Source organism: Natrix helvetica (assembly GCF_964273705.1).
Source record: "Natrix helvetica genome assembly, chromosome: 4".
Lineage (NCBI taxonomy): Eukaryota > Metazoa > Chordata > Lepidosauria > Squamata > Natricidae > Natrix > Natrix helvetica.
Genome location: NC_138550.1, coordinates 133,495,527 through 133,514,842, shown reverse-complemented (window position 1 = coordinate 133,514,842; position 19,316 = coordinate 133,495,527). Strand labels below are relative to the sequence as shown.

Here is a 19,316-nt window from a genome sequence, read left to right as displayed (position 1 = left end):
ATAATTTCCTGAAACATTTGGTTGACAGATAGTTCTTTTGAACTTTCTCCAGCCGCTTCTTTTTGTAGCAATGAAGTAATTTTCGGCTATTGGGTGCTTGGGCTGGAAGTCGTCGATGCAGGAGCCAAAAGTGACTTGCCCGTTGGAGGTTTCTTAGGTCCCATTGTCTAAGTTCAGAGATGGTAAATCTTATGCAAAGAAAATGGCATCGCTGGAGCGCACAGCCGGGCTGGTCCAGGGTAGGAGGCAAATCCGAAAGTAAAAAGTCAGTTCTTCACTGTTCCAAGACACGGAGGTACACCAGGAAGGGGAAAACCAAATAATCAAATCCAGAAAGTCCACGAAGCAGGAGAGATCCAGAGCACCCTCAAGGGAGGTGTTAAAAGATGCCAGAAATCATTTCTTTTTTCCCCAGGGTGGTTTCAAAAGACAGACTTCATTTATAAGTACAGAAACGAGAACGGAGGAGAGCCATTTTGACTCCTCTTTTCCGCAGGGATAAGAGCAAAAGTTTTATTTTTTAAAAAACAGCTTAGCAAGCACTCTCGCAACTGTGATTTCAGTCTTTCTCACATAGTTAATTCGAGTGGCAAGTCAGCCTTTGTTCTCTCTCCATTCCAGAGTGGAGAGAGAGAGTTTGAATGCTGCTTTGTCTGGGGGGGGGGTTAAAAGAGAAAAACTCCCCCCTCCAATCTTTGGTTTAAAATAGATTGAACAAAAACTTACGATAGCCTGCTGCTTATCCGTTACCAATAATTGAAGAGATTAGGAAGGATCCTCCACAACCAACATTTCAGCCACGTTTCCTTTGAATAACTTGTTTTCTCCGGAACCCATTAGGCGAAGGGGCAAGCATGCCCCCCCTTCTGCACCCCGGGGCGAAGCTGGAAAAAACCCCACCGGCTGCCGCCAAGTGTGGGGGGTTCCAACAAGCCGCCCCTACAGCAGGAGTCCCCTCCAAGGTCTCCTGTGCTCCAAACGGAGCCCACCGAGAAGACAAGTGGCAGACGAAACGTCCGTCACCTGCAGGGATCGGAAGTCGAATCCAAATATTTTAAAATATTTTATTTAAAATATTTTAAAGTACACAATTATAGAAGTCATACTTAAAAATTTTTAATAAGTAATATTTTTCACATGCTTATTCATCAATGATAACATTGGAATAACAAAAAAATAAAGGCCACAGTCTTAATATTTGTGATGGGAAATTTGGTTTTATTTATTATTTTGATACTTATAACTATTATAACAGTAGTAAGTCTGTGATTCAGAAACTGAAATCAAAAAGAAAAAAAGGCAAACTCATGTCTAACTGAACAACAACACAATCTTATGCATACCTACTAAAAGCCATTGAATTAAACGCAGCACATCTCCACTCGTAGTTGAAATAAGTAAATGAATACTGAAGACGTCAGCGTTCATAACTCCTGGGACAAATTTCATGGTCAGCCCGAAGCAATCTGCTTCAAATGTTTGTTTCAAACATATAAAACACATACCTATGTTATCAAATACTTAAAGCAGTGAGGATTTGAGTAAATAACTTCATATTTGAAATTAAAATATTTTATTTCTGCATGCATAAATTATTCCACATAATTCACTAAGTAAAAGCTTTCGTGTAACAATGTGAAACTGCTAATTTCAGTAAATTATGCTTGAATAAATACACACATCCATATAAACACCCTCCACACATTAATTGTTCATTCATTTCTAAATTTATTACACTAAACAGCTGCCCATTTACCCTGAGCTCTATCTATAGAAGTTCTTAGTAGCATATATAACTCATTTTCCATTCCTTCCAACAACAGTAATTCTATTGGCTGGGCTACACACACACACACACACACAAACACACACACACACACACGATGTGGCCAAATGAAATAACATTTCATTGAATAAAAACAAGACAAGGTTATAAAAATATGAGGAATAAAAAATCTGAAATGCAGAAAATCTTTAAGGAGGTGTGCTTTTCACCAGGCAAAGCTGAATATACCAAATGTTAATCTAAAACAAGAGAGATATAAATTAAAAAAATGAATTTTATTAGACCTATGCATTTAAAAAATGACTCTTAATCATCTTTACTTATGGCCGCTATTACTGTGATAGGATCTGGAGTTTGGTACATTGTAGCATCCACACTTTAAAATAATTTCATTACACATTGCATGTATAAAACTAACCTTCTATTATGCACAATAAATGAAAATAGCTAATTATCTGCATGTTATATGTACTTGGGATAAATTGTTCTTCATTGCATCCACAATTTCATTCACAAGCCTGAAAAATAAAAAAGGATGAAGCACTATTAAATATTAAAGGACCATAAAATAATTAGAATACATATTCTTCATGTTAGTATTTAATTTAGTTTCAAAATATTTGCATAATTATGTGAACAATGAAAACAACAAGAGTATGAACTTTAACATCACACACATCAGTATGAAGTTAATATGTTACCGAAAAACATTTAGAAGATATCAGTAACTGTGCCTTTTCCCATTTTCTGCTTTGCAATTTTATTTATTTCCTTGATTTTTACTGCATCTCTATTTTTAATAACTCAAGGTGTTGTATGAAATGTAAATAACATTGCACACATCAGTATGAAGTCAACATGATGTTACAGAAAAACATTAAGAAGGTATCAGTAACTGTGCCTTTTCCCATCTTCTTCTGCTTGGAAATTTTATTTATTTACTTGATTTTTACTGCACCTCTATTTTTAATAACTCAAGGTGTTATACATAATGCTTCTTCCACCTATTTTCCCCCACAACAACCATCCTGTGAGATAGCTTGCTGACAGAATGCGACTGGCTCAAATTATCAAAGCAGTAATCTTTGGTATGTGATGCAGGAAGAACCTTATGAATGTCGAATAATGGAGTATCAATGAGACTTTAAAATATAGAGATCCAAATTCAAGATATATGTTCACATGAGTGGTCACAGCACCTTTGGGAGATAATGAAAGGAAGGAAAAAGAAAAGCTCAGGGTGTGACATTCACTTGATGGTTGCCAGCTTAACATCAGTGTTTGCCTAATGCAGTTCATTAAATCTTTAGGGGGAAAAAACTAAAGCAAAAGAGAATGAATGAGCCAGCTTTAGTGAAAGTTTATGGCTTTGCATTCATTTCTCACTGTATCATTTTTATTATGTCTAAGGAAAGAAATAAAATAATAAATGATAGAATAAATTGGGTTTTAAGACTTATCTTTCTTTACACATCTCAGCTTTGTTGAGTTTGAAAAGGAAGGTCACAAATGAAGTAAAAATTTCATAGAGTATAGGAAATGGAAATATCTCCTTGAAAGCTTACAATGCACTGGGAATGTTTATTTGAATGTAAGTAAGCTCTTTTAAACCAAATGACAAGTTAAACATTTATACTTCTAGTATGGTTTATCTTGGCATTTCTTATGAAGGATATCGGTGTTGAAATCAAGATGAATTAGGAATCCTTCTAACAGAACTTTAAAATGGAAAATCTTCGTTGCATTCAGAGTTTCACTATACATTCAGATAAAATGGCTTAAAATGCTTATACGTAGTTTTAGAATGAAGATTTATTATTTATGTATTTAGCGTATGGCACAACATACATGGACTAGCAATATATATTAACTTTTCATCTAGGTTAGAAAACACAATATATATGTTTAAAAGATCTATGTTCAAATACCAATGTCTAGACTATCTAACCACTGAAACACAGAATTGAAGCATAATGGAGAAACAGTATCTCATAACTGATACTTTATAATTACCAGCACTGGAGACTTGGATTGTGGTCAGTGTTATCATGCTAGTAAAATAATCTTATCAGAAATAGTTCTGGTAAGAAATTGGTTATATTGGGAAGACTGCATTGTGACTTGCCCCATTAACAGTTTACATTTCAGTTAAAATTGAGCTAGGATTGTTCACATTTTTCAAAGGTAAATCAAAATAGAGGACATGAACCCTTGTTGATAGTTGAAAATGGCTTAACTACCCTGACATCAACTGGGAAACAAACTCTGCACCAAGTGGAAGATCCAACAGGTTCCTAACAAACCTAGCAGACAACTTTGTTTTCCAAAAAGTAGAGAAGGGAACAAGGGGATCAGCCATATTGGACTTAATTCTCACTAACAGAGAGGAAATGATAGAAGGTGTTGAAGCCATAGGAACCCTGGGGGCAAGTGACCATGCAATATTGGAATTCAACATTATGCAAACACAAGTAGTAGAACAAAGTCAAACTAGAGTCTTGGACTTTAAGAAAGCTAATTTCAATAAACTTAGAGAAAGCTTTGTTTTCCAAAAAGTAGAGAAGGGAACAAGGGGATCAGCCATATTGGACTTAATTCTCACTAACAGAGAGGAAATAATAGAAGGTGTTGAAGCCATAGGAACCCTGGGGGCAAGTGACTATGCAATATTGGAATTCAACATTATGCAAACACAAGTAGTAGAACAAAGTCAAACTAGAGTCTTGGACTTTAAGAAAGCTAATTTCAATAAACTTAGAGAGAGCTTGGGAAAAATTCCATGGATGAGAATCCTCAAGGGAAAAACAACTCAAGAAGCTTGGGAAATTTTGAAAAATGAGATTACAAAAGCCCAGTCTAGCACAATACCAATGAAGAAGAAAAATAACAGCTCCCAAAAGAAACCACATGGCTGCATAAACAACTATCTGTCAAACTGAAAGACAAAAAAGGTAAGTATAAAAAGTGGAAGGAGGGGGACATAACTAAGGCAGAATATCAGCAAATAGCCCGAGCCTGTAAGGATGAAGTGAGGAAAGCTAAGGCTCACAATGAAGAAAGGCTTGCCACAAAAGTAAAAATTAACAAAAAAAGTTTCTTCCACCATGTTAAAAACAAGAAAAAAGTTAAGGAAACAATTGGTCCATTGCTAGGAGAAAGTGGCAAGGTGACAAACAACAGGGAGAAAGCAGAACTATTTAACTCATGTTTTGCATCTGTCTTTACACAAAGGGATAAAACAGTCCAACCTATCAAAAGCAGCACCACAAAAATCAGATTAGGAACACAAATTGAAATAGGGAAGAAAATGGTAAGTGAGCACCTGTCTACCCTAGCCGAGTTCAAATCACATAGACTGGATGGATTACACCCCAGGGTTCTGAAGGAACTAGCAGACAAGATCTCAGAACCACTGAATTATATCTTTCAGAGATCCTGGAACACCGGGAAACTTCCAGAGGACTGGAAAAGAGCTGATGTGCTTCCCATCTTCAAAAAAGGGGGAAAAAATAGATCCAGGAAACTACAGACCCATCAGCCTGACCTCAATACCAGGAAAGATTCTGGAAAAAATAATCAAGCAACGAATTTGCAAACACCTAGAAGCAAACAAAGTAATAGCCAAAAGCCAACATGGATTTGTCAAAAACAGATCATGCCAGACTAATCTTATTGCATTCTTTGATACTGTGACAAAATTAGTGGACCAGAGGAATGCCGTTGATATAGTTTACTTGGACTTCAGTAAGGCTTTTAATAAGGTAGACCATAACCTACTACTAGATAAGGTAGAAGAATGTGGGTTAGACAGCATCACCACCAGATGGATTCGTAACTGGCTGACCAACCGCACTCAACGTGTAGTCCTCAATGGAACTGCATCTACGTGGAGGGAAGTATGCAGTGGAGTACCCAAGGCTCTGTTTTAGGCCCAGTACTCTTCAACATCTTCATCAATGATTTGGATGAGGGAATAAATGGGGAACTCATCAAATTTGCAGATGACACCAAGCTGGCAGGAATAGCCAACACTCCAGAAGATAGGCTTAAGATACAGAAGGATCTTGACAAACTTGAACATTAGGCACTATCTAATAAAATGAAATTCAATGGTGAAAAGAGTAAGGTTCTACATTTAGGCAACAAAAACAGAATGCACAGGTACAGTATAGATGATACCTTGCTCAGTAGTAGTAACTGTGAAAGGGATCTTGGAGTCCTAGTGGGCAACCATTTAAATATGAGCCAGCAGTGTGCAGCAGCTGCCAAAAAAGCCAACACAGTTCTAGGCTGCATCAACACAGGGATAGAATCAAGATCACGTGAAGTGTTAATACCACTTTATAATGCCTTGGTAAGGCCACACTTGGAATACTGCATTCAGTTCTGGTCACCACGATGTAGAAAAGATGTGGAGACTCTGGAGAGAGTGCAGAGAAGAGCAACAAAGATGATTAGGGGACTGGAGACTAAAACATATGACGAACGGTTGCAGGAACTGGGTATGTTTAGCTTAAGAGAAAGAAGGACTAGGGGAAACATGATAGCTGTGTTCCAATATCTCAGGGGTTGCCACAAAGAAGAGGGAGTCAAACTATTCTCCAAGGCAACTGAGGGTAGAACAAGAAGCAATGGGTGGAAAGTAATCAAGGAGAGAAGCAACTTGGAACTGAGGAGAAATTTCCTGACAGTTGGAACAATTAATCAGTGGAACACTTTGCCTCCAGAAGTTGTGAATGCCCCAACACTGGAAGTTTTTAAGAAGATGTTGGATAGCCATCTGTCTGAAACGGTATAGGGTTTCCTGCCTAGGCAGGGGGTTGGACTAGAAGACCTCCAAGGTCCCTTCCAACTCTACTATTGTATTATTATTGTGTTATTGTATTATTGATGGCACTTAAGTCAATCAATCAGTGAAAATATCTTACAAGCAACTGCTTGATGCTTTTCTGATAATGTCACATCTTCATTTGCCCCTCCTTCTTCTTGCACTGATGTCAGTGTGACCATCTGATGCCATCCCACTCATTTAGGCATAGGAAGCAGTGGTGGGATTCAATTATTTTTACTACCAGTTCTGTGGGCGTGGCAGGGGAAGGATACTGTAAAATCTCCTTTCCCACCCCACTCCAGGGGAAGGTTACTGCAAAATCCCCATTTCCCCCCAATCAGCTGGGACTCGGGAGGCAGAGAATAGATGGGGCGTGGCCAGTCAGAGGTGGTATTTACCAGTTCTCTGAACTACTCAAAATTTTCGCTACCGGTTCTCGAGAACTGGTCAGAACCCGCTGAATACCACCTCTGATAGGAAGTCATAGGGAGAAGTCCCATTTATCCAGTTCAATCCTGTTAATTGAAACTTAAAACAATTTTCAGGTCATCATAATGACAATTTAATTTTAGAATTTCATTCAAACAGAAAAAAGAAAGGAAAATGACAATTCAGATTTTGATAGCCTGGCATAAGATGCATGGTTTGATAGCCTGGCATAAGATGCATGGTTGTTCATGGTTTGCCTTCCAGGATTGGCTAGGAGAAACTACAGCATTAGGAATCAACGTGAATCTAAATCACAAATCCAGGCTTTTTAGAAAATAAGCTCATTGCTTTATCCCTGGAAGCTTTATGTCCCTAAAAAGGATGATGATGATATCTGTACATTTTACCCAATTCAATTGGGAAATGCAAATAGTCATTTGAGAATTTTCATTGCACTAGAAAAATATAGTTTTTGATTTTGATTTAGTCCTGAATCAGATTAGCCTTCAAATCGGGCGTAAAGCCCTGTGCGATGAGCAGCTGGAGCATTGCGGAGCAAGGATGCATGTTTGTGTGCTGCACACGTGCATGTGGGAGACACAGGGCCCCGTTGCACCGTACCAGTTGCACCGGGATCCGGAACCCACCACTGGTTCAGATGAATTAAATACTTTGTGGTTGGCCTTGGTCCTAATACAACACTATTTTGCACATTTTGTGATTTTGATTCTACTTCCTTTGTTCTAGTATATTTATTCATTTATTAAATTCATACCTACAGCAGTTAGATGGATTCTGCTGATTTACAGTATAATTAACAGCATAAACGAACCAATGTAATTTTTGTCACAATAATTATTTTGTTTTATTCAGAAAGTTAAAATACAAGCTTCCAAAAAAGAAAAAGAAAGAAATTTTACAAAATTAGACAAAATATTTAAAAATGTGCATTCCAAAAGACAAAAACGCATATACATTTACATATACGTATGTTGTCCCTCTAGTTGAATACTGATTTATAAATCAGTCCTAAATCAAACTAGGTAGCTTCCACATGAGTTGGGAAATTTGTGGTTGGTTTCAGTCATAATAAAACATCATGTATATTTTGTGCTTTTGATTCTGCTTCCGTTTATGATTCATTTATTAAATTCATACCTACTGCTATCAGCTCAATTCTGCTGATTTACAGTGTAATTAACAGCATAAACAAATCAATGTGATATCTTAGTGGGAAGACATTCACCTTAAGGGAAAGGCAGAATCTATAACTTTCAGTGCCATTCAATATCTATTCAGAAATGGAAAATTATTCAGCATCCTCTATGGCAGGAGTGTCCAAACTTGGGAACTTTAAGACTTGTGGACTTCAACTCCCAGAATTCCCCAGCATGGCTGGCTGGGGAATTCTGGGAGTTGAAGTCCACAAGTCTTAAAGTTCCCAAGTTTGGACACCCCTGCTCTATGGGGATAGTAAGGAGAGTCTGTATGATAAAATTAGTGCTGCAACATTGGAATGCTGGCATCACTTCTTTTCTTCGGGCGTTGCAACATTGCACATACAGCCAAAATGGGTAGAGCTTCGGAATCAACATTGCTTTCATCATCCTTCATTCAGAAATTATTCTATTGATAACTTTTTCACAGAATTTTAAAGGAAAAACTTAATTTGCCAATTAAAAACAATTAAATATGTTAATCAATTAAAGTTTTCTAAAAAAATAAAGTATTTAATGTGGGCAAACAAATAATTTAAATAGAATCTATAGTTTTGAGGCTACTGTAGCTTCCTTTTTATTGAAAAAAAACTGTTTTATTTTCTATAATCCTTTCCATGTCCGAAATAGCTTTAGACTTCTGTTGTAATATCCTGAAATTGAAGAATGTAGTATTAGCTGAATTCAATTGATTAAAAGCTGAGTTTAAAAAAACACCTGTTATTGAGAAGATTAATTCTACTGCTCTTCTGTTCTCCGTCATAAATTATGAAATTTAATTCCTCTCAACACTAAATCACAAATATAATGCCCATGAAGATTTGTCTCATTTATTAACTTTTCTAGATTTTTTTTTCTATATGGATAAGACCTTCACTTGCAGTGTTTACAGGGAATTTGCATTAGAAACTTTGCCAGGAATTTCCCTGGCTCTCTGCATTGCAAACATTTCAGCACCTGGGTGTTGGCAGCCTGCATTTTCCATGACTTGCCCTTCACTTGTAAGTTTGGCCACAGCGACTGCATTCCAAAAGCAGATGGCTGCTATTAGCCATATAATTATTTTTAAAATGCTTATTCTTTTACCCAATTTGCTATGCTCAGATGTCACACACAGTACAGTATTGCTCAGATCAAACAATGTTTGTTCTCTTTCAATGAACCACCTATTTTGAGTGACCTCCAATTAAATAAATAGTCTACTATGAAAATTGATATATGGGCTAAAATCAAGATTCAAAACTATTGTAGCCTTAAAAGCTTTGTAAGAAGGTAGCTGATATTTCAGTTAAGGAGGTTTTACCACTATCTGCATTTTGTTAAAGCTAGAATAAGCAGATTTTTTTTCCGTTCATGAAAACAAGAAAAAGATTTTATATTTATAATTCAGCAGGTTGGTCTAAAATAGCAATGGGAACAAAATTAGGCATTTCTAAACTGCAAATATTTACTCTAAAACTCTACTTTTCTTACTGTATATACTTATTTTTATTGCCTAAATCTATTCAACCATTTCTGATAAAGCAATAAAAATTTTAGTTAAATGCTAAATGCATATATCGGCATAAACTTGTAACTGAAAATATAAAATATAAAAATCTATTTGGTATGTTCTCTTGAACCTAAAAGGAATTCTATGGTAGTAGATTGCATATATTGAGGAAGGAAGGAGTAATGGCTTTTCTGAACTGTGGTGTCACAGTAGTTTAGAATGCAGTACAGCAGGCTAACTCATTGGTCATTCCAGGAGTTTGATTCTGAGCGGTCAAGGTTGACTCAGCCTTCCATACATCTGAGGTCAGTAAAATGAGGCCACAGATTGTTGGTGGCAATATGCTGACTCTGTAAACTGCTTAGAGAGGGTTGTAAAGCAGTATTAAGTGGTATATAAGTTTAAGTTCTATTGCTATTTCTGCCAAGCATATTCTGTAATTATGCTTATTTATATCAACTCCTTCAACACCCATAAAAATAAAATAAAATAAAATAAAATCACAGTATTTCATAATAGACACAAGGAAAAAGAAATAATTAAATAAGACCAATAATACACAAGAACAAAAATATATAAAATCAAACTAATGGCCATAATAGTTATTACTAACCAAGACAGATTGTCTACTGTTCCCAGTAAATGTGAACAATGCTGACAAATGCAGCTTATTTTTTTATGTCCTTCCTATTTTGAAAGTTGTTAAAATCAACAAGGATACATTTACTTTGAGTAGTACCCAGAGGAAATAATAAACTAAGATCTAGCTTCTCATGCCACACTAAGCTAATGAAAATGTGACATGCCTAGAAAATAATTGTTGCTTTCATCTCATGGACATGGCCACCATCTTGACTTTTTAACCATACCTTGTGGACACTCTTACTAATTTTTAGCTTTATCTACTTACCCCAAAGGGGGGATGCAATCAGCTGTTTATATTGTAATGCTTCAAATAGACAGGATACGTTAAATCATTTAAATGGTTTATTTATATGCTATCTGTATAATTTCCAAATGTGGTTAAAATATTTTTCCATTCCATATGTATTTCCAAAATCATCCACAAGTTCATGCAATTATACTGTCTTAGCACACTAAGGAAGGAATTGGCATTCTAGAATTAAAAATAAAAAAAGGAAAAAAGGCACTTTCCCATTTTGCCCACAGCTCTGCTATTCTCTGGCGGAATCTGAAACTGGTCAGATTCAGTCCAGGCCCAAGTCTTGTTTAGTTTTTCCAGTTTCTGTTACAGCCTGACTATTATGTTAAATTCTATCCAGCATTATTTTCCCCCACAGAACTGACAGAGTTTTTTTATTCAACATGCCATGTTTAGATGGTTCCAATTCTATTGACAAGGTGCTAATGAGTACCTGTTAAGTAGCATGTTCTTTCCTAGCCATAACATGTAAAATAGCTTAGAAAATCACAGTTTTCTCCTCTTCATATCACAAGCTATTGTGATTTTTCAACAAATGCTATTGTCAGGGTAATTCCTATTTCCACCTACTTTATTTAGGTTTATTATATCATCATGTACACTTTATTGAGCCTCTCTACAGTGAGATAACTAGCACATGCTGCTTGTCTAAACTGTATTACATAAATGTATGTAGTATGTTCTCTACATTTTGTAATATGTTCTCTATATTGTGTTTATCAGCAGCAGAACCATGCAAACAAGTTTATGAATTATATTGCTGCACTAACAAAAACTGTTCAGACAAATAAAAAGGTATGACTGTTTTGTTACAGGAGGTAGTGAAATATTTGTCAGTTAGAGCTAATCTGCCCTTTCTAAACTGAACTCATATTTTTTCAAATATTGTTTGAATCATCTATCATGTTTGTTTTGTCACAATGTAGTTTTTAATCTCTGTTCTGTGAATATGTGACACTTTCATTAAAAAGAGTCCGAGTTTGTGGCACAGAGAACAAATGATGCCCTTTAGATTATTTTTGGATTATTCTCAACCTTACAGGCTGACCAGAAAACTAGACATTTATTTCCATAAATAAATAACAAATACAAAAATTCTATTACAAGTTAGAAGCCAGCAAAGGTACACAACTAAAATTATTTCATTAAAATGAGGTCTCTGTCTCCAGCCATGAATCTGGCACTAATCACTCACATTTATCTCGATTTGCTTCTGCTTCTTCACTTTCAGTATCAGCTGGCAAAATCCATGGCTGGTGAACAAGTTGAAGTTGTTGTAGGAAGTCATCCTGCCACAAAAAAATAATAATCAATTCAGTCAAGGCAGAAATTAGGTCTGCAATTAATCAAATTGACTCTTTAATTAAAAACAATTACAAGTACTCATTATTAATCAGGTAATTTTCTTCCTCTATTTCAAGGATTTTTCAGGAAAAGGCAAGGGTATGTTTAAAACATAAATTAATCAGTAAACATGTCTAAGAACTATTTCTAGTCTCACAAAACAGATGTTGAACTGACTCCATATAAAAGCTACCTAATCTACAAGATTATATATGAAACACAGGAATGGAAATCAAATTGAAATGCTACAGAAAGACCATGCGCGGAATAACCAATGCAAGTAACTATGCTATTTTTTAAAGTCCCTTTTCTAAAAAGTATTTATTACTTTATTTTTTAACTTATAATCCTTTCTGGGTATATAAACTCTCAAAACAGGATGCAACAAGGAACAAATTATAAAACATGATAGTAAAATCAGTAATTCTGCCTCTCCTTCCTGGTCCTGGGGTGCCTTAACTTAATATGTTTACCCCAATATACACCAAAAGTGACAGCAATTTTTAACTGAGTGAATGGGTAAAAGGAAGACACTGCTGCTTTTTCTTGCTGAATGAATCTTCTCAAAATCACACTAGATATGTACTTGTGTGGAAGCTGAGTGCTGATCCAAACCTCAGGTCTTGAAGACCCCACTTCAGAACAAAATAGGAGTTCAAAAGCAAGATCTTCTATCATCACCTCAGAGAAAGTAGAGAGCTGCGATTCTGTAAAGAGCAAGAGACCTCACGGAAATTCTTGAACAAACTTCCGAATATCTAGGACATTTTGGGTTTAAACATATTATTATTTCTTTAAGTTATATCTACCTTTCAATTCAGGCAGAAACCTGAGGGCAGCTAATAAAATTTCAAACCAAAAACAAAATACAGAAATTTAAAAATGCTATACAATATCAAGATCACCTAACAATTAAAAGCTTGGAAAAAGAGGGATCACTACAAATTTCCTAAACATCGAATGGAGCCAAACACACTCCCAAGGGCATGCCTTCTACATACTGGAAGCAATGTAGGGTATGTAAATTTATGCAAATTTAATTAATCAAGTAAAACTCATATGGTTAACCTTCTACTCTTTCTTTAATCTTTATGACATCCCTAACAAAGCTGACACATTGACAGGTCAACTCTGTGTAGAAAAGTAGCAAACAAATGAATGTTGATATACACTGAACAGCTGTAAGTTATAATAGAATCCAGATTTCTTTCAGGCCAATAGCTCACATTTTAAAACTGCTCAGGAAGGACATGATTTCACACCATGGGGCCCTACTGCAAGTGCAATTCAGAATTCATAAGAGGATGACCTCCTAGCCAGTAGTTCTATATTGTTTGGAGTGCTGTAACTGTACAGTGAGTTCTTTTTTATTGAACAGATTTTTGTTTGTGAAAGAAAAACAAGCAAAATGTTCTTTTTATTAAACATACTTTTGTCCATGACAATAAAAAAATGAGCATCTTAGATTTATAAAGCACTTTTTGGGTGACTAACAAGGCAAAGATTTGACTCTGCTTAAAAAAGCCAAAACATTTCAGAGAATGTGTAGCAATTTCAGGAAAATAATATTAAAACAAATTAAGTTCATTGAGCTTTATTTCTACACGGATTATATGCTTAACATTTTTTTTATTTTCACAGCATTTTTACATGTGTGTTCTCACCCCTAATCTTTTTCATTTGATCATTCCATCAAACATACTATTTCATACTTATTATCAGCATAAATATACATTGTGATATTCTGTACATAATTACTTTCACTCAGTTCCAAGTAGCTTCTATATTCTCTTTCTTGTATCTACTCACCATTCACCTTGTTGGAATTTAACCTATTCTCTTAATACTTCTGCATTCAAGTGCAATGTTGTAGTTATCATTTTGCTGCCATTTTCTTTTCATGGCAGTTTTTTACACTTCTTTCCCTTTCTCCCTGTTTATTTTTCCTCATAAACCCTTCTTGATATTACTGAGAAATGTCTTTCACTGAGAAACTCTCATTATCCATCAGTCCTTCGCTAATACACTCAATTTTTCATCTTAAAAAAAATCAAATCAATCATATTTTTAGATTTCTATTGATTTTTTTGAATTTATGAATTGAGCTGTACTTAAACCTGGACTGTGAAAAAACTAGACAGAAAAAAAATTAACTTGTTTGAGCTGTGGTGCTGGAGAAGGCAGGTCTGCACATTCTTTTGACAGCAAAGGTGACAAACAAACAAATAATGCGATCAAACTCACTGAAAAAGGCAGTTATGCTCAGAATGGTTAGAAAGTAACTTCCAAGCCAGTGTACAATTTTATGCAACCTCCTGACTGAAAGGTATTTGCAATGTCCTGAGACATAATCATGATGCTTTTTTCCTACAAGTTTGCTTTAATTTTCTTCCTTGAGGAAGAAAGATGGATATTAAAATAAATAAACCAATGTTCAAAAAAAAAATAGAATTCCTTCGATATTCGTAGTAAAACAGAAAACTAGAAAATGAAAGCATGTTATCAAGATGTTTTCTTGTCAATGCAATAACATACTGTATAAATCCTCGACACAATCACAATTGTGGCCAGTTTCCATGATTAAGCAAGGGGGTTGTTAAGAGACTCATGTGTGATTTCATGAACTTATTTGACAGTTTTTAAGTGAATCACTGCAGATTTTAATCCCCCCCCCCGTAACAGCAGTTTATTTGGGCCACAGGGAGCTTTGTAGAAAAGACAAAGGGGACCTGTGCAGAAAAGATAAAAACTGTAGCACAGCCAGGTGGGAGTGCAGGGTGGCCTTGGCATGAGAGGTAGCCAGAGATACAGGTGTGAAGCAGGGAGAGTGCAAGGCCGAACCCTTCCAGCCCCCTTCCAGTGGAGCCTGCTCTTGGCAGGCTCCCCCCACCTCCATACCATGTGCAGGAAGCCCCCGCTCCAGCCCTTGGCTCTTCCTGAAGGCACTTAGGACCGGCCAGTGGGATGGGCCCCTCACGTCACCTGCATCTTTTCAAGAATAGGGACAATCATGTCAAATTTGGGGTGCTTGGCAGGGTCTTTATTCATGCAGATCTTCATCAGCTCGCAAATATGAGGGAAGATGCCGTGGCGGATGGTGGGTCGCAGCCCCTCCAAGGTGACCTTGATTTTAAGTAAATCACATGGTCATCAAGCAAATCCTAATTCACCCCGTTGACTTTGTTCATTGGAAGCTGGCTGGGAAGGTGGAAAAAAGCAATCATTTGATGCTGGGACATTGCAACTGTTCTAAGTAATGAGAGTTGCCAAGCAGTCAAATTTTGATCATGTCAACATGGGAATAGTGCAATGGTTGTGTCTGTACCAGTCATAAGCAACTATTTGAAGTTACCATGTCATAAGTCACTTTTTCCAGTGCCATAGTAACTTCAATAGTTGCTAAATGAATGGTTGTAAATTGATGACTACCAATATACATATGCTAAGAACCTATCAGACTCCAAAGAATAATGGTCTGAAGAGATGAAGAAACTATACTTCATAAAAGAATGAAGGAAAAAAGTGATATGGTGTATAGATGTATCTGTCTCACTTGCAATTATAGAAGTATTTGAAAACTAAAAACTATAAGTGTATGTAGAAAAGAATTCAAAGCATTAGTTTACACAAAATGCAGCAATAACAAAAAACATGTATCTATGTTATACTGCTTGGTTTGAATTTGAACTAAGCTAGTAATGTAACACACCTGCAAGTTTGCTATAGCATTTTCCATGCCAACAGAGCTGAGGGTATGTGTACAAGCACTCAGATCATCAGGCAACTTATAATTCTTTCAGACAGGATAGCAAAACTAAAACCTTGGACTTTTTACAAAAAGAACTTCAGAGCTGACATGCAAGTCTTTGCCAAATTCTTCATGTATCCCTGCCTTAAAAATGTTTATAATGTGGTTTCTTCCATAAAGAAAAGAAGAGTTTTAAAGCATATCATCTATTAGAAATGGGGCATGGAAAACTGTGCACTAGAGGCCTCTAATCTGGAAAACAAGGGAACCAAATGATAAAAACTGTTCTGAACTGTATTGTGCTATATACTTTTTATATCACAGCTTAGCATGCGTAGTAAAATACAGAATTGGAGACTAAATTGCTAATTAAAGCATGAAAGAATTAAAGGCTGCTTAGGATACTTTTCTTCCATGAAATCTAACCTGTTGCATGATGCAACTATAGTCCCTAGTTTAGCATTAAGGCAACAGATGCATAGGAGGAACTAAGAAGTAGTTCTTGGTTGTTAGCCCTTGGACTGCCAAAAACCTTCTTCTCACTGTGCCACAAGAGTTTATGATGAGAAAGAAAGGAGCAGGCATACGAACTTCTTTAGATGACCAATTTTTTAAAAAATACAAAGCATTTAGCCAATATGTTTGGTTTTCAAGCCAAACACTGAAAAGGAAAATCGAGTAATTCCATAAATGTATACATGAATACGCAGGCATAAATAGCAAGTATGCATGTGTGTTTGTGTAGATCAGTGCTTCTCAATTATTTTCTGTCATGCCCCCCCTAGGAAGAAGAAAACATTTCGCGCGCCCCCCCCCGCGCGACTGTAAATAGTATCATTTGTCTATAAAATTGTTATAAGTACACCTCTGCATAACATAGCACACCGGTCTTTCCTCGTCTCCCACCGTAGTCACATGCTTTCTTTCCTCTTTCCCTCTTACTTGTCTATCCTTCCTTCCACCCTCCCTTCCTCCTTCCCTTCCTTCCCTGCCTCCCTTCCAGTTCCCTCCTTCCTCTTTCCTCCTGCCTGCCTGCCTTCTTTCTCTCCTGCTTATCTATGCTTCCTTCCTTCCTTGCACCTCCCTCCCTTCTGCCTGCCTGCCTTCTTTCCTCTTTCCCTATCCCCCTATCCTTCCTTTCTCCCTCCCTCCTTCCCTGCCTCCCTTCCAGTTCCCTCCTTCCTCTTTCCTCCTGCCTGCCTGCCTTCTTTCCCTCCTGCTTATCTATGCTTCCTTCCTTCCTTGCACCTCCCTCCCTTCTGCCTGCCTGCCTTCTTTCCTCTTTCGCTATCCTCCTATCCTTCCTTTCTCCCTCCCTCCTTCCCTGCCTCCCTTCCAGTTCCATTCTTCCCTCCTTCCTTCTGCCTCCTTCCTGCCTGCTTGCCTTCTTTCCTCTTTCCCTCCGGCGTGTCTGCTTTTCTTTCCTTCCTTCCACCTCCCTTCTGCCCTTCTTCCCTCCCTCCCTGCCAGCAGCTCCTCCAGCATCCCAGCTGGAAGCAGCAGCACAACAGTCGCCGTTACCAGGGGCGAAGGGGTGGCGGTGGCAAGATCGGGCGACCGCCGCCCCTTTGTCCCTTCCCCAACAGCGGCTGTTGCGCTTCCGCTTCCAGACGGAATGCTGGCGGTGGAGCTGCTGGCGGGGAGGCGAGCTACGCGGTGGCGAAGACGGGCGGTCCCATGCTTCCCTCCCTCCCACCCCCGCCCGAGCAGGCTTCTTGCACAGCTCCAGCCCGCGGCTCCAATGAAAATCCACAGCCCGAAGTGCTGCCACTTCCAGGCGGGATATATTATGCCTCGCCCACGCCTTCGCCGCCGTTGCACCCAGATGGAAAGGGAGTCTTCGCGCGCCCCTTTACGGAGCCTCGCACCCCCCCAGGGGGGCGCGCCCCACTATTTGAGAACCGCTGGTGTAGATACATCCGCCCATAAGAATTTTGGGAGAAACTAAAAGTGTTACCAGCAAGTAGCATTAAATAATAAATATAAATAATGAATTCCTTCCAATTTGATATTTTTTGCTTTTAATTAATCTTAAAGCTTGATAAGTGCATTAGGGAATCATTATTAGACTAATACAGAAATAAAGTGAAGCTGTGTTATAGTATTGTGATTCTTTTCAAAAACACTTACTTCAGACATACTGCTTCTTTGAGTGATATTTCCTAGAGTAACTCCAGTTGTTTCAAGATGCCCTGCAGGACTGGTGATGGTCCTTCCAAGTTGATTCTTTGATATTAAAGACTGGCTTCTTCGCATACTAATGGTTCCTTCTTTGTTTCCTTGGTTGTTAGGGGAAACAGGTCTTTGTGACAAAATATTTGGGGTTGTAGATCTGTTTAGTGGAGTTGGCAGCCCAGAAGATCTGTTGGTCTGTGTATTGGAAGACTGAGGTCTACTGTTTGTAACACTGGAGACTAGCAGGCTATTGTTGCTGGTTAATGGTGGTGATTTGTTTCTTTGAAGCTGTAGCTGAATATCTTTCCCACTCTGAACTGGTCCTGAATCCTGGCTAAGGGTAATTTTAAAATTTCCTTGGTGATCTAGTGGAATTATATGAGTTGATTGTCCAGTGGTATTTCTTGATAATCTTCCTTCTTCCCACAGTGCTAGGTCCTTTGCAATGTCTGCATATTGCAAAAATTATGGATTATAATGGAAGAAGAAAAATAAGGGAAAATGTATAATTAATATGATATAATCAGCTTCATTCTAACTCAAGCAAACTGTTATTAAGGTCTACTACTAGATTATTTTCAACTGGGAAGACCTGAATGCCTTTTGAAACATCAGTCTTATGAAATTAGTCACATTGGGCTTCTTCTGGCAGAATCTATGATGAGATTCCCACTAAAATGAAAGGAAAGATTTGGTGTTTTGGAAATCCATAGAAAGTCAAAGGGAAAAAAATATCTGCTTTGTTTTCAATACATGAAATACATTAGAGTATGAGACATTCTTAGTACTGTTGGATCTTATGTATCTTTTTGATTTCTCGTTCTCTCTAATCAATCAGCCCATTCCAATAAATTATTGTGCTCTTTGAATAGGTGCCAGAAATACATATATTACAGATTCAAAGTGAGTCCATTAACTTCATACATATACAAAATCAGCAATTTTAGAATGCCTGACCCTTCATTATTTTCCCAAAATATATCTATTATTATTCATAGCATTTTTCTCAGACTTTCTTTCCAGAAGTGAAAATAGCCCTCATAACAAACTCATAAACTGTTCAAAGGTTGAAAAAATATATTTATGAACAGTTAACATAATTATTTCCCCCTCCTCAAATTTTATATCTATGTCTAGATTAGATTAAAATAATCCAGAGTTCATATGAACTTTGAATTTTATCAACTTTTTATTGTACTCCAAAAAGAATTCATCAACTTTTTAATCACTTTTTTTAATTCCCAAAAGATGACATTTATAAATATTAATTCCAAAAGAAGACAAATGACTATCAGAATACTATCGATATCCTTGTTATTTTTGCTTATTTTTAGCTTGTACCCAGTAAATA

The 19,316-nt window shown here is 37.1% G+C and overlaps 1 protein-coding gene across 4 annotated transcripts in view; it reads right to left on the bottom strand.

Moving 5' to 3' along the window:
- Positions 1–1,212: 1,212 nt before the first annotated feature.
- Positions 1,213–19,316, bottom strand: part of LOC309390519 (uncharacterized protein C8orf34 homolog) — a 99,884-nt gene continuing 81,780 nt past the window's right edge. Inside the window, exons 12-14 of one of the 4 annotated variants that reach the window (XM_081949915.1) lie at positions 17,921–18,414; positions 11,894–11,987; positions 1,213–2,304 (exon numbers count right to left, since the gene is read on the bottom strand). In XM_081949915.1, coding sequence (XP_081806041.1) covers positions 2,297–2,304; positions 11,894–11,987; positions 17,921–18,414 — 596 coding nt within the window. In that variant the 3' untranslated portion in view covers positions 1,213–2,296. Of the gene's footprint in view, positions 2,305–6,154; positions 6,207–8,886; positions 8,917–11,893; positions 11,988–17,920; positions 18,415–19,316 lie in introns of those variants that run through there. The other 3 variants (XM_081949917.1, XM_081949916.1, XR_014175149.1) reach the window with 3 other exon arrangements.